The sequence below is a fragment of the Coffea eugenioides genome, chromosome 10 (assembly GCF_003713205.1).
Source record: "Coffea eugenioides isolate CCC68of chromosome 10, Ceug_1.0, whole genome shotgun sequence".
NCBI classification, from domain to species: Eukaryota; Viridiplantae; Streptophyta; class Magnoliopsida; order Gentianales; family Rubiaceae; genus Coffea; species Coffea eugenioides.
The window spans coordinates 1,594,848-1,617,194 of record NC_040044.1 but is presented as its reverse complement, the minus strand read 5'-3'; the positions used below and the strand labels follow the sequence as shown (position 1 = coordinate 1,617,194).

The window sequence follows — 22,347 nt, the reverse complement described above, 5'->3', positions numbered from 1 at the left end:
ACCGAATCGTTCAATCCATCCTTGCGTAGGACTTGACGGGAAAGCTCAAAAGTGGACGTGACAGGAAACTCACGCCTTCGTATTCGCCGTTGACGCGAGGACTTGACGGGAAAGCTCAAAAATGGACCTTCTCACCAAACCATTAATTAACATGTTAATCTTTCTATCTAAAGTCAACTGATCCATCCCTTAATATTTAATCCCACACCAAATTCCAAACGTCTGATTATGATTGGAAATTCGTGGAATCAGAATCTAGAGACTAGAACTTCGAAGAAATTGCACGCTTCCACACCCTCCCACAAGTAAGGACAGCATTATTCAGTATGCCTTCTGTTTACTCGTACAAAATTAATACCAGAAAATTTTCCTTGGAGTGCATATCTTGTTCATAATTACCTATATTAATGAAAAGTAATTGAACTCTTTCTCCTTTTTCTTTTTAATTAAACGGATGTGCAACGGTAGAGATTCTGTAATTCTGATAAGGTGGTTGACAAAATGCTGCAATGGCAGGCTTTGCGTTGGAAAGCCATAAAGGAAGAGGAAGATTACAGAATGAGCAAGAGACCTCCGCCGGACCCGGTAGCTGTGCTCAGAGGCCACCGTGCATCTGTTATGGACGTCTGTTTCCATCCCTCCAAGAACATACTGTTCTCTGGGTGTGTACTTGTGTAAAAAGTTCACTTTGCCGTACTTCTAGCTGAAATTGTTAAATGACCGTTGAACATTCATTGCATAGATTCAGACGTGCTCCTAGATACTTCTTGCGTATAATTGGTTGGTGCTTGTTTTTCTACAGGGCTGCAGATGGTGAATTGCGCATTTGGGATAGTGTACAGCGCCGGACAATTTCATCTGCATTGTAATGAATTAGAATTTAGTCAGATAGGACGCATTATTTTGTATTATTTCTTACACGAAATATGTTCCCAATGAACTATTCAAATAACCCTTTGTTATTTTTATGTTGGTCACAATTATGGAAGCCGGATTATGAAGTATAAGAAATTATCTATTGATTTAAAAGTCTGTCTTTCACTTTTGGTTTTGTGAATGCATAACCAAAGTCAAAAAGGTAACTGAAAAGTGATCAATAAAAGAAAAATACAAAGATCATGAGAATTATTATGACACATGAGATGTGATAAAATTTTGTGAATGATTACAGGGTGCATAATGCAGCACACGGGATTATTGGTCTTGCGGCTAGTCCTTTGATTGGAGACGACAAAGTAGTTAGGTTCATTTCCTTTACTCACATACTTTATATTGGTTTGTGTCATCATACATGGATTACAATTTTGTAGGTTACTTGTCTGTGTTTATGTGGCTCAAAGTGACTTCATGCATTTCTGGTTTCTTTTGGTGCTTATTGGTCTCTGTGGCTCTGATATATGCAGTCAGGGCAGGGATGGAACTGTGAAGTATTGGGATATTGGAGATGGGGATCTCTCCAGGTATTTAGCTTTCCTTCTGGTTTCTACTTGTTTATGTGTGATTTTGGGGTTCAGTTGTTCCTAAGATGCAAAATCTAATGAAATGTAAGCATAATGTCAGTTCTTAGTGCTTGAATATGGCAGTTTTGGTTTGAAAATTGTCATAAGCTAGATTGCTTCACCTTATATTCTAGAGGTACAAGTCGATCAACTGATAATTGGAAGTAGAATAGATTTTTTGCATGTTTCTCTGCTGCCTCCTCTCCGTGTGGGAGTTGGATTAATGAATGAACCAAATCAAGCTTGCAAAGGAAAGTTAACCATATGGAGTATTAATCATCCCCAAGAGGTTCGAGCAGCAATTAATTGGATCAGATCCTATGACTCCTTTTTTAAAACTCAAAGCATTGGGAAAGGTAAGAACGTGCCTATGCTTGGTATACCATTTTCGAACAGCAAATTGGGGTAACACAACAAATATCTTTTGCCAGTAAGTGGTCCAATTGCAAATAAACAGTGGAGGTTCTATTTGTCCATCAGCTCCTTCTTGTGTTGAAATTTCTATGCTTTATTTATCTCTTTGAACTGTTCTCATCGACTGGTTTGAGTTGAAATTTCTTTTGAATGTTTCATGGTCCAACAAGTAAAGCAGGTATAGAGGACTGGTGAGGTTTGTATGCTCATGAGAGAAAAAATTATCCAACTTTAATTCTAGTAACTTCTTATGTGACTGAGAAGAATTGACGCATTTAAGTTGTACTGGATTTTGAAGCAAACAAAAAATACTTGAAAATTACTTGACAATCTCTTTTGGCATTGACCTTTTTAGCTTGCTGCATGCATTACTTATTTTTTCACTTTAAGTTGAAATGAGCTGATTTCTGCCCTTTTTCCCTTTTCAATATAAACAAGCAGGTTAAAATCTAGTTTTTGCTTGAACAGGAATCCATTAGTTACAATTAAAACAAACTCTTACCATTTCTGCAAGCTTTCATTGGTAAAGAAATTTGCCTTTGGCCCATGCCAAACTGGAGTACCAGAGAATTGCCAAGATGCAGAGGGTGGGGAAACTACATTTCAAGGAAATCAAATGGAGAGTATAGAAGGTCTCTTCTATACTCTCTTCTTCTCTCTCCTCTTTATGATCCCATTGCTCTCAACCTTCTTTATGTCCATCGTTATGTACAATCTACCTGTACTGATGTTCCCAATGAGCTTCCCTTCTCTTAACCTCATGCTGCTTTTCAAATTTATGAACTATGCTTTATATTTCACTTTTCTTATCTTATGGTTCCACTCAGGTGGTTCTGTAGCATTCTCCCTGAGAAGTTTTAGTTTGGCACTTGAAGAAATTCATCCTGAAGACAAATTATCTGTCATATTTATCCTACTTTCAAGCTCATCTATAAGGAAATATTGTTTAGGAAATTTAGTTCTCCTCAAAAGTGCATGGCGGTGACGACACTGATGAAGATTGACTGATATATATCTTTTTATATCTTAGATAGTGAGCAAGTAAAAGGACCAAAATATGTTGCCGTTTCAGGGGAGCAGTCTTCTGTGGTTAGTTCTTGCCTCTAAAAGCAGCTTATCATGCATCTATAGTTTCCGTGGATATGACCTCTGTGATCAAACATGCTAGGTTGAGCTTTGGGATCTAGCAAGTGCTGAGAAGTTTCTGCAACTACCTCATTTGTCTTCTGGCTTGCCTAACACAACTACGAAGGCTAGAGGTCAGATTCTTAACTATCTGCCAATGTTTTACTGGTTTAGTGAAATTGCTATATTTTATTTGTTAACAGTGTAGTTTACTAATTGATAATGTACTCCATATGTTTAAACATGATTTTAGGTCATTTATGTACATCCCCCATCTTCGGAGTCACTTATTAGTGCACAAAATTAGACAATAGTATGAAAATTGAAAATTGCATATTGACACTGAATATAGAAAAGAGACGATTCAAAAGAAGTAACGTCTGATGGGGGTGTAATACGATACCCTATATTGATTGTTCAAGAGCTCATGATCACTCATATGGACTTTGATTTTTACCACATCATATTAGAGAAAATTCATGTATCTGCCAACTAATAGTTTCTGAAGAAAGTTTTTGAAGTTACTGTTCGACATTGATTTTTTGGACCTTTAATTTATTTGGACATCTATTTGGACTCAACATTCTTTAGCATTATTGCATAATTTCAATCTTGTAAAGTGATCAATCAGGATATTCTATTGTTAATAACATATCTTCATACCCATCGGCTCTTTTCGAGATGAAAGTTGCTTAGACAGTAAATAGAATATGTTACATGTTGATGCAGTTCTAAGAGTTGTCTGCTGCTTGGTTCAGTTGTGAAGCCTATCCCTAGAAAATGGAAAAAAAGTTTAAAATCCGTATAGAATATATATTCTAAAGTGCCAGCACAGCATACTTTCAGTTGCTATGTAAATGCTATTACACCTTAAGATAATTTTAGAAATTTTTTGACAAATATCAAAAGTGCTTTACCCCATATTTTTATGACCTTGGATCCTTATAGTTTTAGTTTGTCCTTACAATCATTAATGATTTAAGATTTTAGCTCCGAGGACTTGAACCATGGAGGGGTTTTGACTTTGCTGTTTGGCATTCTCCATTTTTTTTCTCACCATGTAAATGGTCTCTCACTTTCTTAAACTCTGACTCTGTAAATGATGACCTGCACTTACTTTGCAAAGTGACCTGTTGAATGCTCTGGATTACTATACTGGAAATAGAATTTGCTTGTAATTTCTATTTATTTCATATATACTGAAGGCTCATCTTATTTATTTTTTTGCTTATTCCCCCCCCCCCCTCTTTTCTATGTTAATGAAAGTGTGACAATATGTAGGCTAGCCCTGTGGTTGTCTCCCTTTATTTTCCATGCTGGAAGTTCTGTCTATCTGCCCCTAATTTGATATCTCACCCCAGGAATGTGCATGGCGCTTCAAGCATTTTTATCTCCTGAATCACAGGGCTACCTAAATGTTTTGACCGGGTTTGTCTTCATTTTATTTGCTCATCTTTTTTCTGCTTTGGGACTCAGCTTCTATTGCAATAGGGTAGAAACGCTTATAGAATTGGGGGAAGGGCTTGTGCTCATGATGGCATGACAACAAATGATTGGGGAAACCCATGAATGCTATCTTTATCATTGGATATTTCCTGATGAGTGTGGTTCAAGTTTCCTTAAAGAATGATTTTCAGCATATTTAACTGGTTGAAGCTGCTCCCACCTCTGTCACTCAGCATAACTGATGAAAATCACCCAAACTTTTTTTGCATTCAGGTTACTACTCCTTACCAAAAATCTTAGCTTTTAGACATGAAGCAAATTCACCATATGAACAAGAAACTTTCAGTCAAAGCCTCATGGTTTTTTTTTTTTGAAAAAGGATACACAAAGTACAGCCCCTTTATTGATATATAACATCCAGCCTTTTCTTTGTCATCCTTTGGTCTTGGAATTATGATTCTTGTCACAAACATGGTACAATCAACAACCCTTTTTCCCCTAAAAAACCATCTCTATGACTGTTTGCCGCATTTTATCTGATTCAATGGCTTTATAATTTTTTGAGTTGCTGTGATTGGTAGAAGCTTGATGTCACTGGAACAGCTGCTTAGAGTCTGCATGGAGCAGATGTACCTTACATCTGATTGAAATTCTTAAACTATCAAATGAAGTTTATTCACTCCCTTTATAGTTTCAATATTTTAGATATGAGGATGGTTCCATGGCTTGGTGGGATGTAAGGAATCCAGGGGTTCCAATGAATTCTGTTAAGTTTCATAAAGAACCAGGTATACTGGTGCGGGCTCCATATACATCATGTTATTTGTTGATTGCAACTTCTCTCTCCCCAAGAAACCCAACAAAAAATAAAAATTGAGATCTTGTTCCTTTTTTGCAGTTTTGAGCCTTTGTATTGATGGGGCATGCAGTGGTGGTATCTCTGGAGCTGCTGATGAAAAACTTGTGTTTTTCTCTTTGGATTATCAATTGGTAAATTCAGGCTTGATAAATTCTTATCCCTAGCTTGTTAAGTCACTTTATTGCATGGCATTTTTACACTTTCAGCTAACAGGATGTGGCATGCTGCTGTTAGTCATTGCTGCCTTTGCCTTGCAAAAATGAAATATAAGACAAGATAAAAATATCATGTGCCATTTGTTGGCAGCTCCTCTATGGTGTTTTCATTTCCTGTTCTTGAAGTAAATTTGATGCTAATATACCTCAATCCAGCAATCTTTTGTTTTGCAATTGGTGACTATTTAACATCAGAAGGTGCCTATTTTGAACTTTAATTTTCTTAGTGTGAGGATTACTGTTTTCCTTAATTTTGCATTCTTGACTTCCAAGTGGTCTCATAATAGTCTTCTCCTCCTCGTCTGGCAAATGCCAAGTGATCACGAGATGTTATGCTCGTTTGTAGTGTGTTAGATGCACCTTACTTAAAAACAAGTTCAGAACTTTGTGGTTTGCAATTTTGAAGGATTTAAATTGCAGTTGGTCTAAAAATGATGATTGAATTGTAGTTTGAACTTGAGCTGCATGTGATAGGCATCATTGACATGCAATATTTCTTTGAGCAGCGGCCAGCGGGCAGGAGGAAGAGACTTTTTGTCATTTTTAACGTCTTGAATTTCAAATTTCTAAGTTATTCATCTTTCTACCGGCTTGCGATATAGGGATCAGCACTGGTCAAGAAAGAAATTACATTGGAGCGACCTGGAATAGCAGGAACATCAATCCGGCCAGATGGCAAAATTGCTGCATTTGCTGGCTGGGATCACCGGTTAGTCACTCTTGAACTTTTTCTGTGAGCTGCCCTGTTCAGAAAAATCATCTTTGTTTTTTCCATATGGTAGCTCATCAGTATGAGAGCAAATCTATGGCATCGAATGTAACAATTATTTGTGTGCTACTTTACATAAAATTTTATTCATTATAGAGAAATTGGGGAGGAGATGAGGTATATTTGCCCTTCGTCCATGTATTTTTTAAACTCATTCCAAGTTCTGCTGGATCTTTCAAAAGCACAGAAATAATCTCATCTCCTCCCCTGCCCCTTGGGTGGATGGGTGTAAAACCAGCCTTGTTGAGTTCTGGTGGTTGTTTCTGATAAGATTGGCTTCTTTGAATTATAGTCATGGTTTTGGCATTCCTGCATTATCTGAATTCTATACGTTAAAGTTCCAATAAAGCATATCACGTACTACTTATCAGACCAAGAATTTGAGAATTTTTTACCAATCTTAAGCAGTATATGTTCATCCCTTTGGTGACAGAGTCAGGGTTTACAATTATCGGAAAGGAATTGCATTGGCCATATTGAAATATCATCATGCCACGGTATGCCAGCTTTTCTAATCTATATCCGTTGCTTGTTGTATAGTTTTTTCATCCAAAACACTAGAATTGTACTCCTTTTGAAGATAAGCGATTTTGTTTGACCAATCACTGTTCTGGGAAGGTTATTTGTTTGAATTAGTTATTAGAAGTGCAGCTAACTTGTTTTTCTGGAACATCGATGCATTAATGGTTGATTGTGTCTCATTTACTGCTTACATGCTAAGATGAAAAAGGTAAGAGAGAGATTTACTTTCTCCAAGCTGCACGTAGGAGTTGAAGTTCAATGATACTTGCCCAGAAGTTCAATCGGCCTTTAGAGGTTATAGAGCTTGTTATTTCTGTAGGGGTGCTTGATCTCATCTTATGTATAGCGGGTACTTTTTTTTGCAGTGTAATGCTGTTTCGTTCTCCGCTGATAGCAAATTATTAGCCTCCTCGTCAGAAGACACAACTGTGGCAATGTGGGAACTGTATCCTCCTCAAACTGTCACTTGAAATCCGGTCGTACGGACAGACATTCAATGGTTTTAATCAGCAAATATAATTATTAATGTGATTTCGACTTTGTGTCCTCCGTGTCAAACATTAACGCATTTTGTTTCGTTTTTTTTTTTAACCTGTTTTATGTGCTCTAATCTAAGATTTTAGGATGCTAAATGCAGTTGGCTACTTCTACCGGCCATGTATAATTAATACTTAACGCTGGATGTTATGGAAGCTCTGTTTTGATGGTAAAAAATAATGCCTTCTAATAGTAGGGAGCGCATGCTTCCTGTCCTATGCTTCAGTTGCAGAGCCAGGACTTGATGACCTTATCCTTTGTCATCTCTTACGTCAGCTTAGCCAAGTGTATTTTCAAGATCTTGGGCAATTTTCGGGACCTGGACTCGTGGTCCAAAGTTTGCTCCTTGGTAGTAGATTTGAACACGGCCCGCATTAATGAGTTGCATTTTTTTTTTAAACGGAACGATAGGATTTTTTCATTAATTAAAGGAAATTTACATGTGCGAGTAAAGGCTCGAAAAACTGTTCAATTAGTGCTCAATTGCTTCAACGAGTTGCATGCTCCAAAGAAAAGCTGTTGTCAGTTTTTAGATTTGGCGTTTTAGTTTTTAAATAAATGCATTTTGTTTACCCAAATCAGAATGCATGCATGTGTTCGATATCCCGCTAGAGACTTTTACTGCTTTTCAAGATTGGACTCCCCAAAAAACTGAGCCAAGGAAAGGCTAGACTTCTAAGAGATCTTAGAAATACTAGTTTACATTTTTCTTTTTTGATGTTGGATTTTTTATTGGCTTGACTATGTTTTTTTTTTAATAAACATATTATTGTGTTTTTAATAATAAAATGAGTGCGACCTGTGAATTGACTATGCGAATTCGAATCATACTGCCCAGTGGAATGCCGAGTAACAACAAGAAGATGATCGATCCCTTGGAGCTATATGTGGGTTGCTTCCTCAAATTTTCCTCTGCCATTAAATGTATGTCTAGTCGACAGCTGCCAAAATCGTCGAGGTGATGCTGATGGCAAAATGGCAATGTTGATTTTTGTGATCATGGGGATGTTAGTTTATATTACATTTCCAACTTCTTCTAATCTACTTCTCATTTCTCCCTCGGACTGGTTCCGTAATTTGACGATTTCTAGCAAGTCCCGTAATCGATATTTGTGTGCTACCTCGCTATGTATTCTTAGAGTAAGATACTACACAATTTTAGGAGATTAGTCTGATTGAAAAGTTAGGATACAAAAAAATAAATTCTAGTTCTAAGACCCAGCCCAGATTGGCTTCAATTTTGTGAATGCAAGGCAGTTCTTTATCTACTTTCTGGATTATTCGAACCTATAATCTACTCTCTGGATGATTCGAACCATAATCTACAGGTAAAATGTCTTGCCATCATAACTGTGCTTTCTTGTCCAGTAAATGCATAACTTTGTTTTAAAAAAAAAGAAGCAATTCTTTATTAGAAAAATTGAAACATGACTCCAAATAGCTGATTTGACAAAAGTGGTACCAAACTGATGGTGTAGCAAGTTGTGCCTGGTAGCTAGCCTGGGTAATGGACCCAAAGAAAAGAGATACTTACTTCTTTCTTAAATAAAAATTTAATGCTGGTCCGGATTTATGAATTCATGAATTTTAATTTCCTCTCTGTCCCCAGTCCTGTTGGTTTAGAAGTTGTACAACTATATATATTAACGGTTCGAAGTTTTTAATGGTAGTACCCTCTCAAAAAAAAAAAAAAAGAGTTTTAAATTGTAGCATAATACGAGAACAACTGGGCCAATTCAAATTCCAACTCGACGCCCAACACCAGTGGCCCACAGCCCATCCGAAGACCCAAAAGAACACAGTCTTTACTTGTCCGTCCACGCCAATTAACTCTGGCTGGTCCCTTCGATTCTAATGTACAAAAACGAAAAATGATTGAAGCAAATAAAACATGCTTCTGTGTTATCATATCCCCATATGTTTGTATCCGGACTCGGGGCACGGACGGTTGCAGGTGCAACCGTCCAGAGCAATTTTAGTCATTATCAACTGCGCGTAACTTTCTTTGTACATCGTGTAACTTCTTTTTCACAGGATGTATTTTCACAACAGATAGTGGTGGGCCCCACACTTGACGCGGAAATCGAGTTACATGGTGTAATCTCAGCCGCACAAAATTTTGAGGGCAAATATTGGCCCTTAACCGTGCAGGGACGGTCATACTGATGACCGTCCCTGCCCCAAATCCGTTTGTATCCATACTACGTCTACTACTAGACTAGTAGTAAGTATTTTCCAAGCTTCCTTTAAAAAAAAAAAAGAGTAAAGTATTTTTCAAGCTCGTCGGTGGTCTAGAGGATTTTGACTTAGTGAAGGAAACATGCCCCTACAAGAACACATATACAAATTCAAATTCAATTTAGACATGGAAAACAGTAGTATGATTTTGTCATTTTACTGACAAAAATTCCTCTAGAAATAAAAATTTAAATCGAATCAATTTGCAATAGGAAATGTGAAGCAGAGATACGTGCTTTCCTTTTTTTTTATTATTATTTGTTTGGCCTTTTCTTTTCTTTTTCTAGTGCTCTGTGAATCATAACAGTTTGGCAAGCGTCAAGATTTTCTCCTTTTCCAGTTTGTCATTTGCAGGCACCGAAAGATGGATGGAAGCTAACGCTAGCAGTTTGGCCCTTTTCTTTTTTCTAGCAAGGTGAGGGAGGAATATTTGGCAGCCAACTCCATTCCTTTTGCTCATTCTCTCCATTCCCCTACCCACTCTTTCAGGTAGAGAGACGGAGGGCTGTGGCTCTTCAAATTTTTCAACATATATAGAATAAGAGCGAGTGGGTGGTTTTGGTCTGAGGCTCTTTTTTTCGTCTGCCCTTCTTCGTTTTCGTTGGCCCTCGTGAGTTGCTCGTGATTTTTAAAGACGACATCGTTCCATCAGGTGATCGATGTCAAAATAAAAATAGATTTAAGGAGTTGGACACGCGTTTCTCCCCATCCAAAACCTAGGGTAAAGAATCAAGACTCTCCAGTTCTCTCCGCCGCTCCTTGTTTCGTACCTTCCTCCTTCCTCTCAAAATTTCTGTCTTCTCCTCCTTTACTTTCTTATTCTGTGATTTCAATCTTTAGCCTTTCTCAGTCTTTTCTCCTCTTTTCTTTCCTTTTTCCCTGTCGAATCGCCAGATTACTATGAGCTAAACTAATTGAGCTAAACTTTTCTCTTCGGGATCTCTTCAAGCTTCTAAACAACGTCTAGACGATTGAAGATCCACACAAGTGTAGATTAGTAGATCAACTTGGAATCTCATTACTTGATTCAATGCCACCCATTTCAATTATAGGGATCTATTGGCTATATGCGCCAAGCTCAGGGGTCTATGTCCAATTAACCCGTTCAAATTCTAATTCAGCTGTCTATAAGAGCTTCTTTAGCGGCCAGATTAAGAGCAAATCGAAGAAATCAAATAGTCGGTCAGAGTTCATTCAGGTTTGAAAAACATCGAAACCCTAGGGCATTCCGTTTACTTCCTTATTTTCTGATTTTTTGAACTTAGCAGTTTAATTTCATCTTATTTGGCTTTCTCTTATTTAATTTTTGAGACCTTTTGCAGTTTCTTCTCAATCAAAATGGCTCGTACGAAGCAAACAGCTGGCAAGTCCACCGGAGGAAAGGCTCCAAGGAAACAGCTTGCCACAAAGTATATATGCTTTCTTCCTCGGAATGAATTGTTCTGGTAATATTTATTTGAGTACACTAATTTGTGAACTTTGATGTCATTTTTTTTTGAAGATTTAGCTCGTATTCTTGTTTATAGTCGTTTGTAAACTTACATAGCTCCTCCCTGTATATTGAGATTTATTTTCACTCTTTGTTAAATTTTTTATGCAAATTGTAATAATTATGTGTACGAAATACTGGAGGACTGGTTTCTCTGGATTATTTGGTCCTTCTACGAGTGCAGTACTGACTGAATTTGGAATTTCTATATATATATATATATATATATATAGCTATGATATTTTATTCTTCGATAAACACGATAGATTTTGCTCAAAATTTTCAACAGTATTGCACTCGTAGAAGGACCAAATAATCCAGAGAAACCAGTCCCCCTTGGCTGGTTGAATTTTTTTGCATTTTTTAGGGGATTTTTTTGAAAAACTGGTGGTGTTTCAAAACAATGTTGCAGACTTTTGCTGACCCTGATGGCGAATATATATGTTAAAAGTACCTACAGCCAAGAAATTAATAAATGAAAGAGCAAATATAGATGTACAGAAGATTGAAACCATTACCACTTAGTAGAAGCATGCTTATGTTGTACGAAGTAACTGTTCTGGACTATAAAATGTAAAATGTTAACTTAATGTTCAGGAGAAAGGTGATAACTTTTATCACTACAAAAAGTCGATGCTTGGATTTGGTATTTTGTGTTGTATGTTGTTTCATCTTACAAAAGATGTCAATCGCAAGTTGTGAACCGTTATATTGATGATGGTGTTGCAGAGCTTGTTCAAGGAGTCTTGTTTATTGATGAGGTTCATCTATATATATATATACACATTATTATGAATGAGTTTGGGTGTTATTTTGGTATGTTCTAAGTATTTGAAGCATCTTATTTGCAGGTTGATATGTTGGATATGGAATGCTTTTCATACTTGAACCGTGCTCTAGAAAGTTTTCTATCACCAATAGTGATTTTTCCCGCAAATAGAGGAATATGTAATGTCAGGTATAAAGCAACGCTGGTGTAGTTCTTTGAATTATATCTTGATTTTCATCCTTTCATTTCTTTAATTATTGGTTGCTATAATCTCAGTGGAACATCAAGAGCGTAGACTTGAATCACTTAATTTTGCATAGGTGCTCTTAACATTTATTCTCAATCTTAGTTCATCCTCTGAATTATTTAAAATTATTGTAGATGCTCTCTGAATGTGTAGGTCACATACTGGTGTTACCTTCCACATGTATATGTTGAAGTTAATTTGTAATTAATCAATGATTGATTAATGCTTAAGACAGCTTTCTTTTTTCTGCCCGAGGAGAAAGGGGGAAGGGGATGAAACTTTGGATTCTGTTGTACATTATCTATTTCTCAATTTCATCAATAGGTGACATACGCATAGGCATCCCTTTGCCGAATAATGTTGCAGTAGTCTTCCTACAGTCTTTCGCCAGTAGAAGAGTGTATTTTTCACCAATAGTTGCCCGCATCTTAATCTTTATAGTCTGATTGCAGAAAATTGCTGGAAATCCTATTTTTAGCTAAATTGAAATCTTTTTTTGTTTTTTGGTGTGTAAAGGAATATATATGACGTCCTCGTGGCATACCCATCAACTTAATTGACAGATTAGTGATTATACGAACTGAAATGTATGATCCAGCTGAGATGATACAGTTTCTAATATGATATTCTTTTACAAACTTATTTATGCTAATATAACCTTATGATTGTTTTACATTGATACGTAGCTGTTATGATGTTTGTCCAGATATTAGCAATTCGTGCATAGGTGGAGGAACTGGTAATTGACGAAGAAAGCCTGGCTCTCTCTCATATCCCTCCACGCTGCAACTCCAGGCCACTTGTACCCTCTCCTCTAAAAAGAAGTTGTCAATCCCCTCTCTCTCCTTCTTTGATCAATTGCAAAGCTAAAGTTTCCTTGATTCTTTCTTTGATATTTTTTTTCTCCCTTTTTATTCTTTTCCTCTTTTCTTTCCTTTTTTTTCTGATCAATCACTTGATTACTAAGAGAGCTGAACTATTTGTTTTCCAAAAGTCATTGGAAGCTTCCAAATCTGTAAATGAAGCAAAGCTCCTCCTCCACCACCATAGATTGTCATGTGCCAAATTGGCGACTCTATGACTTTTCCCCCTTCTCTTTTTTCTTTACTCTTATGTTTTAATGGATATTTAGTATTTTTTTCCTCAAATGCAGCCACAGTACAAAAAAGCCTATGATGAAAGCTCCAGTGGCACCATCAATTGTTTGTCGTATTTACCATAATGTTCTACAATCTGTAATCCCACGATTCTTCTTCCTTTACATTTTATTTTTTTTAATTCCTTGTTTCTGGCACCTTTAGTTTTCCTTTGCTTGATTTTTTGCTCTTTTTCACGCTCATCTTGGCTTATTTCGTGTCATTTTCTGAATTTATTGCCAGGTACAATGGAATAAGATGGATTTTTCTAATTATCTAAATTCACAATAATAGAGGAAGGATAGCAAGGAATATTTACTTTCTGTATGTTGGGTTAGTAGAATTTCAAATCCTGATTCTTCAATTTGTTCACCTTATATTTCTGTTTCTGTTCCTTGGCTAGGATTAAGGATTAAGGCCTGACAAGGTTTGTGCCCTTTCACATGCACCGTTGCAGGTCTGTTTTCTCTCTATCTTTCGCAAGCAAACAAACAATGCAATCATTCATGCTCATTTTAATTCATTTGTAATGCAAAGACTTTATTTAATTACATGTACCATCTTGTAAGAGCATTTCTACATCAAATCTCCCTTACAAGAGAACTCCCTTGAGCTGGCTCAAGATCTCCTACCAAGATGGTAGTTGAGTTTCATTATTTTGCTACTTTTCTTGATGTGCATGTATACATTTCATATTGTTCTTTTCTTTTGATTGTTTTATTAAGTGTATATTGGATAGGTTGAAAATTGCGTCTGCTTGGCAAAGAAGGCAATGACAGCATGTCAGAATAAATATTATTAGATGTGGTGCGATTTAAAATTGTCACTCACAGCAAGGTCTTAGGTATCCTCAAGGCTCACAATATATGTAATAATAAGAATGAAAATAAATCAACATCATCTTTAATGTTGCATTTCTACTCTTATTGTTGAAGTTATTATAATATTAGATTTTTTTTTGGCTGGCAGAAGTTGCACCAAAATTTCCTTTGTATCATTTGATCAAGCAAGAAAGATATTTCCTCCCAACTGGAAATAGTATGCCCTCTCGTCCCTCTTTCTCCCTATTGGCTGTTTTTATAAGCACGGTTAAAGATTGGATTAGGCTTATTTTAGTTGAGTAATTCCCATTGTTTGATGATTGTATATTCTTGAGTTGTGTCTTCATTGTGTGTTAATGTGCCAGTTTACCGTCTAGAACTTATTTCTAAATGTATTAATTTTTGAAAATTTTCCATGCTTCTTTAAATATCCCTCTGGTTATATGGCAGAGAAAATGGGACATGGGTTGTCTGTTTACAAGTTGGTTTTGTTCTGCAACCTTAACATGCTATTGAGCTATAGTTTTCCTTGTTAATTTTTAGTAGAGTATAATTTATATACTTATTGCAAAAAGATAATCTTGTCGGTTTAAATTCCTTTATCAGCCTCTATGATGCACCAGAGGCTTTCTCATTTTTTTCTCTAGATTGGCCACCGCAAGTAATAATCTTGAGATACTCAGTCGTGAATTCTCTAAATATCTCTCTGGTTATCATCTTGCAGTTTCGATGTCATTTATTGCTTTACATGTATCTTAAAGTTAAACCCCCCCTCTTTTCTCTAGGAAAAAAATGCGTTTAAGAAATCAGAAAAATAATTTGATTTGATCATTTCTTTAATAAGGACTTGGTTATTTTCTCATTTGAAACTTTCCAATGTACTGCAACTCTCTTGATTTCACTTTATAGATTTAAAGCTGTTAAGAAATCTCTGATCATGAATTGCAGGCTTATTGCTTCTGATGGAGTTAATATCACACAATTTATCAAGTGTTGTATCCTATTCGAACGAGGAAAAAATACTACAAACATACCAGTTGTGAACTGGATAAAACAGCTTGTTGCAACATATTTATCAGAACTATGTGGCCTCAACAACTTGTTGGAAGCCTTTAGCTGTGATGCGGATCAATGGAGCTGAAAAGATTTAGATTATCACCTTCAGCTATGACTGTATTGGCATATGTATATATGGCTTTTGCTAACATCAATGTTGCGAAACCTTGGCCTGTTGCACTTTGCTATTATTTTCTAATTGGAAAATGCAGCATTGTTCACTAGGCTCAGTAACTAGAATGATATTGTGAAAAACTGACTAATAAGAAAGTTGAACATTATCGCAAATGCTTTGGCACATATGTTATGTATATCTTGCGAGTATTGTAGTTTGTGCATGTAAAGTACTTTGCCTTTGCCTACTAGGAGCTACTCTGCAGAGTTTTGATAAGAGTTTGTTATCTATACATTTATTAAATGGACAAAGATATTATCTATTAATTTTTCTTCTTTTGTTGTTGCCTGCTTTCTTTGTTCTGTCAAATGTTTGTATAAATAATCAGTGTATACTGTACTGAAGCTTGTTCCAATTTCCAACCTTTGAATGAAGGATTCTTCTTTTGTCAATTCAATTTATATTTTCATATTGAGGTAAAATCATTTTGGCCAACAGGGTAATTTGTTGTTTGGGCTGAGATATATTTGCTTCGAGCGTTATTGCTTGGGCTTGGCCAAAAAACTGTAGTAATGTAAAAGGCATTGAAGGGGCGTAATGCTTGTGTGTCATTCTCGCTACTAATGAAGTGAGGGGATAAAAATAGTTGATAAGGTGGATAGAATTCTGTGAGTGACAAATGTCACTTTGTTACAAATCATGATTTTCGCAATGGCGAAATACTACTCTCTATCCACCAGGCCATGACTTTTGTAACTGTACTTCATTATATTCAACTTTGTGTATACATGGCATTTCCCATTTTCCATTTAAATCTCAATTTATTATCTACCACCATCTTCTACTTTGAAGAATTAATCTCCCTATGCACCTTATTTATACGATATTCATCAAATTTGCAACCATTCTATAATTACAATTATTCCAGTCTCTAATATAATGTATGCTTTGCACAATCCATTTTTATCTTCCAACAATTAGTGCAATTAAACTTATAATTTCAACTTTTTTTTTACATTCAATGGGGCATGCTAAGCACTATTACCAACGCATATTTGACATATTTGGCAGGGCATATTGTCTTTAGTTACCTACGCGCATCGCGCGTTTTATACCTCCTAGTGTAGATAAAAAAAGGACTTGACAAAATGTAGAAATTCCATTCATTCTAAGAACCTTGGTAAGCGTTTTTGCATTACCTTTTTGGATGGTATTTAACAAAAAAATTAAAAACCATAAAAAAACACTACTGATAGGGGCGTTTTTGGTTGGTATCCTGGAATGAAGTAGAATTGGACACAGCAAATTGTGGAGCCAACCACAAATGAAAAAGGGGGACCCGAACACATCGGCATAGCCATGGTTGATCCTAGGAAGGAAAACAAAAAGATTCTAAGCAAATCATTAATAACTATTCCAAACAAGGAGAACACGTTTTGTAGGTCAATCCATCGGGACCAACAACAAAAGAACCTCTAACCTAATAGTTCTGTTCACGGGATTAGTATATGTACCAAAAACTCAATAGTTGAAGAAACACACACACACACAAAAAGAGAAGATGGAGAGGGTAAATTTGCCTCCTAAGTCTTCAAGATTAATCATAAATTTTCATTTTCATTTGAGAGGGTAAAAGGATGCATTGCAAAAGCAAAATTTCTACTTAAAGCATCTTTTTTTTTTTTTGGGCGCAAACAATTCTTAATTGAACCATCCAACCTAAAGCTGCGAGCTTATATATTCAACTCTTTATCTTTGCACCGCTGTTTTTCGCGTAGGAAAAGAAGAAAAAAAACAGAAGAACAAACAAAACCATATGGAGTACCTCTTACTGGGGCCAGATATCCTTAATCTTTTTGTTTAATGAATCCTGAATCTCTGAAGAGGACAAAGTTCTTGATTTTTTATTTTTTTTCGTCCCCTTAATTTCAATGATCAGTAAATCTTGCTGACCAAATGTGACTCTGATACTTACTACTGACATGGTTTCAGACGCAGAGATGCTAGCTAGCTTGAATATTTCTATTCCCACATTAAATGTGCAACCAACGCCCCTCCTCCTTACTCCTTAAATTCACATCCAACAAGACACTAGTATTATATCGTATGGGAATTGTTAGGGGACGATTTGGTATCTCAATTGAGCAGAAAGGCGAAGTTCAAACAAAATGGTAATGGTTATCCTCGAGTCCTTTTCGTCTTTCCACATTAAGTCCAAGACGTAACCGACTATCGCAAGAAGCATTTCTGAAAACGTACCATTTGAAAGCAGACTTTCATATGTCGCCAAAAAAAAATTACGAAAAAAAAGGAAGAAGGGGCAGCAAACTCATGGATTATGATTAATCCTGCGCTTTCAAATGGCCTATAATGTTCAGCATTCCTTCTTCGGTAAAGATGCGTAACCAACCTTTTCAAGCGACGAACAACCAGACGAGGATTGAATTGCTGCCTATTAGGTTCTTTGCCCGAATGGCCCAATCATCGGGTACCTGACATTTATTTATGATTTAAGTGTCAGCTTCAGTTTTTGTAAAGCGGAAAATTAACACTATGAATGAATAATGAGGCTGCTATAATGGAACATGGACGGCAAAACACGTCACTTGGCTATCTAAGATTGCAAGTTTGATCACTAACACTACTCAGGAATTGATGAAGTTTGGCAACTCAAAAGATACTTGATCTTCTCTCTATTACGCGTCAAAGGTTATGTTATGAGGCATCTTTTGCCTTTGAAAATTTAAGTGTATTGCTCAGATGGATAGATTTGTTTATGGCTATTTTAACACTGAAATTCAACAAAATGGCTCAAACATAAATGTTCTGGCACCCTTACTATTTTGCTGTAGATGGCTCGAAACAGTGATTACGCGTAATGGTAGCCACAGAAAGGCATCTAGTTAGTAACTGGTACTCCTGGCTACCAACTCTCTAATTAATCACCCTTCAAAACTTATCCGGCAATACAGACAGGCCTACATATTCGATATTCTAATAAACTTTTCTCTCTCAATTGGACGTTTTCTCTTCTTTCTTTTTTGACAAACAACAGTCAGGAAAGGGAAATTATTGTTCTTTTTTCAGAAGAATCAATTAGGTGGTGTCTTTTGACAGAGTTTGTCGTCCAACTCAACGCAGGTAGCATTTTACATGCATGAAAACTATTCAGCATTTCTAGTTTCCACCAAGGCAAGAAGTAGTGCAACTAATTTTGATATTAGAATCTGTGAATGGGGACTATAGATCCAGTTAACTTGTCACCTTAATCTGCTAGGCATTAATCACTAATACATTCACTATTTTTGTTAACCAATGTACCATTTCCTGTAATTCTTAATTGACATAATAAATGGCACCATTTTCCATAATGTACGTACATTATTACCTTAGTTAGGATACTTAAAAATCATGTGGAAAAAGACTAATAATCAGTGCCCCGTCCCCATAAATTCTCTTGTACGCGTTTGCTTGCTTGCCTGCTTGGATGCCATAACTTCATTTCTCACCACCCAACTTTACAATGCACAAAGCCAAGAATTCTACTATTATTCTCGACATAGATAAACAAGCAGCAGTACTTCTCTTGCCCTAGTAAGTAGTAAATACACTCCTGCAGCATATAAAAATTTGAAGAATTCCAATTTACTATTGAATTATGTATTTATAGCGCTGGCATGCATTCACCCCACTATACGACTTATCCAGCCAAAAGAACATCACGCTACTTCTCTCAACCCTCGAAAGTGTCCAAAAAACTTCCATAGGAACAAACTCTCATGACTCGAACTCAACTGATACGTTCCTCTCCCCCCTGCCACCGCCTGGTTCTACTACTAGTGCTACTTCTGCACCCATGTCACCGGAAACTTGCGGAGGCCGCCACCACCGGAGGCCAGTGGGCTCTACTCCAATCAAGCATTGGTATCACATCCATGCACATGCAACTCCTCAACAATGACAAAGTGGTCATTTATGACAGGACAGATTTTGGCCCCTCCAATATTTCGCTGGCCAGTGGCAAATGCAGGTATGACCCCCAAGAGCAAGTCCTGAAAGTTGACTGCACTGCGCATTCTGTTGAATACGACGTCGCTACAAACTCCTTTCGCCCCCTCACAGTCCTCACTGATGTCTGGTGCTCCTCCGGCTCCCTCATGCCCGACGGCACTTTCGTCCAGACCGGCGGCTTCAATGATGGGGACCACGTGGTTCGACTTTACAAGCCATGCAGTTCTGGTAGCAACTGTGACTGGCAAGAAATTAATAACGGGCTAATACAAAGGAGATGGTATGCTACAAATCATATTTTACCCGACTCCAGCCAGATCATCATCGGTGGCCGCCGCCAGTTCAACTATGAGTTTTATCCCAAGACAGCGGCAACTAACCAAGTCTTTAATCTGCGGTTTCTCGTCCAGACCAATGATCCTGTGGTAGAGAACAACCTGTATCCATTTGTCTTCCTAAATGTGGATGGAAATTTGTTCATTTTCGCGAACAATCGAGCTATTTTGCTGAACTATAAGAAAAATATCGTGGTGAAAAACTACCCACAGCTGCCTGATGGTAATCCTAGGTGCTATCCCAGTACGGGTTCTGCTGTTCTTCTACCGCTGAGGAACCTTCAGGGGCCGGCCATTCAAGCTGAAGTTTTGGTGTGCGGCGGCGCGCCGAAGGGTGCGTACGCTAGCGCACAAAAGGGTAACTTCATGGGTGCATTGAATACTTGCGGTAGGATTAGCATAAACGATCCAAACCCACAATGGGTGATGGAGACCATGCCGTTGGCTAGGGTCATGGGTGATATGTTGTTACTACCAAATGGCCACGTTGTGATGATTAATGGGGCATCAGCTGGGACTGCTGGTTGGGAATACGGTCGTAACCCGGTTCTCAGCCCGGTTATTTATCGACCCAACAAGACAATTGGGTCAAGATTCGAGGTACAAAATCCGTCCACCATTCCGAGGATGTATCACTCTACCGCAATTTTGCTTCGTGATGGTCGGGTACTCGTTGGTGGTAGCAACCCGCACATGTTGTACAATTTTACCGGAGTACTTTACCCTACTGAATTAAGCTTAGAAGCCTTTTCACCCTCGTATCTGGATCCCGGAGTTGCCGACTTGCGCCCACGGATCATCTCACCCGCGTCGCAATCTCAAATCGGGTATGGGCAACAGTTGGTGATCCGGTTCTCCGTTTCAGGGCAGCTAAAGGGGAATTTGGTCACGGTGACAATGGCTGCACCCTCTTTTAACACACATTCGTTCTCTATGAATCAGAGGCTTTTGGTGCTTGGTGGTGACAATGTGAAAATCGCTGGGAATTCAACTTATCAAACGGCGGCTGTTTTGACACCTAGCACCAGCAGCCTTGCACCATCCGGGTTCTATCTTCTCTTTGTGGTGCACCAAGATATTCCGAGCCAAGGCATTTGGGTCCATCTCCAGTAAATATTTAATTATAGACAGTAAAAAATAATATCCTCTCATATAATTCATTTGCACAGGGATTATACATAGGGAATAAGGCTTCCAACTCATAGGACTCACACCATATGTAATACGTAATACGTACGTACATTGAATTTGTTGTGCATCTGTTTTAATACGTATTTACGACAATAGTAATTATTCCTCGGTTGCATGGGAGTAGTAGTACATTTGATTTTAACAAAGCAGTGAATCCTTTATCATTGAATTAGTTTTCAGTTTCCTTGCGCAACGGATCTTCTGTCCCACACTCTGTGCCATTCTCTGTCCCACTTTTTATTATATTGCTATTTCTCCTTCATAAACATCATGTCCCAATGGTTCAGAGTACGAAATGCTCTACTTGTGCCAAACTTCCCGACAAGATAATAAAACATGGGTGGGATTAAGGCATACCTGAAGACCTCATTCATTCTATTCAAGATGATATAGAAAATACTAGTAGTAATTTGTTATGGTTCATGAACGATTTGGTTGGAGAACATTTTTAGATACGTATAATGACTTCCAAGGATAAAGAATTGAGAAAGAACAATGTCGTCTGTTCCTTTAGTGTCACGAGACAGCTTAGAACTCTTTCGTCATTTCGTCATTTAGTAGTAATTTGTCATTTGTCTATACTAGAACTCTTTCGAAGGGACAATATTAATGTCTTAGTGTTGAAGAATAGGTCATTTTCTTTCCATGCAAACTTGAGAACGAGATAGAAAGCAAAGATCGGAGGACTACTACCACCTCCATATATATGATCAGTTCTTTCCTCGTTCTTAATTACAAGAAGTCCTCCACATGTCCCTTAATTTTGTCTGGCGCACACTGTCAGCAAGTTGCTTGGAGATGACCAGTTCAACTATGTCACGGTGATTGGTGACCACCTCAATCAATAATCGCCATCAAGTCTCTGCCCTCCGGAGAAAAGCTTCGAAAAACCAGTTAATTTTGGCATACTTTTCAAGCCCACAATCACATAGGTGGTGATCCTCATGAAGACCGCAGAATACGTTCTTATATCATAATGAATCACAGCTATTGAATGGAGGGAACTTTTACTCTGAAAGAAAAAAGTTAACATGCAATTCTTTGACATTTGTTAACAAAAACAACTTTGATTCTTAATAGTTGGTGTCCAGTATTTAGCAGATGTCCAAAAAGTTGGTGTTCTTTTTTTTTTTTTTGGTAATAAAAGGGACTATATATTAAACAAACTTAAGTTATAGGTACAAAACGAGGGAAACAAATTCCCTTAAAATCTGCATCTACTAGACTTTTCAAAACATAAGGAATACTTTTATAGCATACAAAATTCACGTATCATCGAGCACTCAATTTTGCCAATCTCAGAGCACAAGGAAGTTGGTGTTCAAATGAACCAATCGTTGACGTATAAATTTTAGCACGCCTAACGGTGAGTCTTAAGTGCAAATGTTCGGATGTCTCTGTCACAAGTTTTCATGCATGGAGCTAATAATTAATTATGCTCGATAGTATGATCACATCTAGGGGTGTTTCGCGAATCGAGCCGATCGCGAGCGGCTCGAATACGAGCTCGTCAATATCGAGCTCGAGCTAATTAAGTCGATCTCGAGCTCGAG

General features: G+C 37.4%; 2 protein-coding genes and 1 long non-coding RNA gene across 6 annotated transcripts; all 3 read left to right on the top strand.

Annotated features, from left to right (window-relative positions):
* Nucleotides 1–14: 14 nt before the first annotated feature.
* LOC113748770 (protein DECREASED SIZE EXCLUSION LIMIT 1) lies at nt 15–7,545 on the top strand. Of its 4 annotated transcripts, none has more exons than XM_027292317.1 (14): nt 15–305; nt 517–674; nt 803–865; nt 1,172–1,243; nt 1,404–1,460; nt 2,382–2,545; nt 2,944–3,002; nt 3,082–3,172; nt 4,400–4,466; nt 5,190–5,272; nt 5,383–5,474; nt 6,161–6,267; nt 6,761–6,824; nt 7,215–7,545. In XM_027292317.1, the coding sequence occupies exons 2-14, from the start codon at nt 559–561 to the stop codon at nt 7,317–7,319; spliced, it is 1,140 nt and encodes a 379-aa protein (XP_027148118.1). In that variant the 5' UTR covers nt 15–305; nt 517–558; the 3' UTR covers nt 7,320–7,545. The 4 variants fall into 4 exon arrangements, with proteins under 4 accessions (XP_027148118.1, XP_027148117.1, XP_027148116.1 ...); XM_027292316.1 differs by having other exon boundaries at nt 469–662; XM_027292315.1 differs by having other exon boundaries at nt 469–674.
* A 2,711-nt stretch (nt 7,546–10,256) lies between these two features.
* Nucleotides 10,257–15,592, top strand: LOC113748753. Its single transcript, XR_003464462.1, has 6 exons — nt 10,257–10,822; nt 10,947–11,069; nt 11,965–12,071; nt 12,836–13,722; nt 14,235–14,303; nt 15,035–15,592. It is a non-coding gene; the product is annotated as an uncharacterized LOC113748753 (long non-coding RNA).
* A 3,347-nt stretch (nt 15,593–18,939) lies between these two features.
* LOC113748752 (aldehyde oxidase GLOX1) lies at nt 18,940–20,855 on the top strand. Its single transcript, XM_027292297.1, has one exon. The coding sequence runs from the start codon at nt 19,037–19,039 to the stop codon at nt 20,714–20,716; it is 1,680 nt and encodes a 559-aa protein (XP_027148098.1). The 5' UTR covers nt 18,940–19,036; the 3' UTR covers nt 20,717–20,855.
* The last annotated feature ends 1,492 nt before the right edge of the window (nt 20,856–22,347 follow it).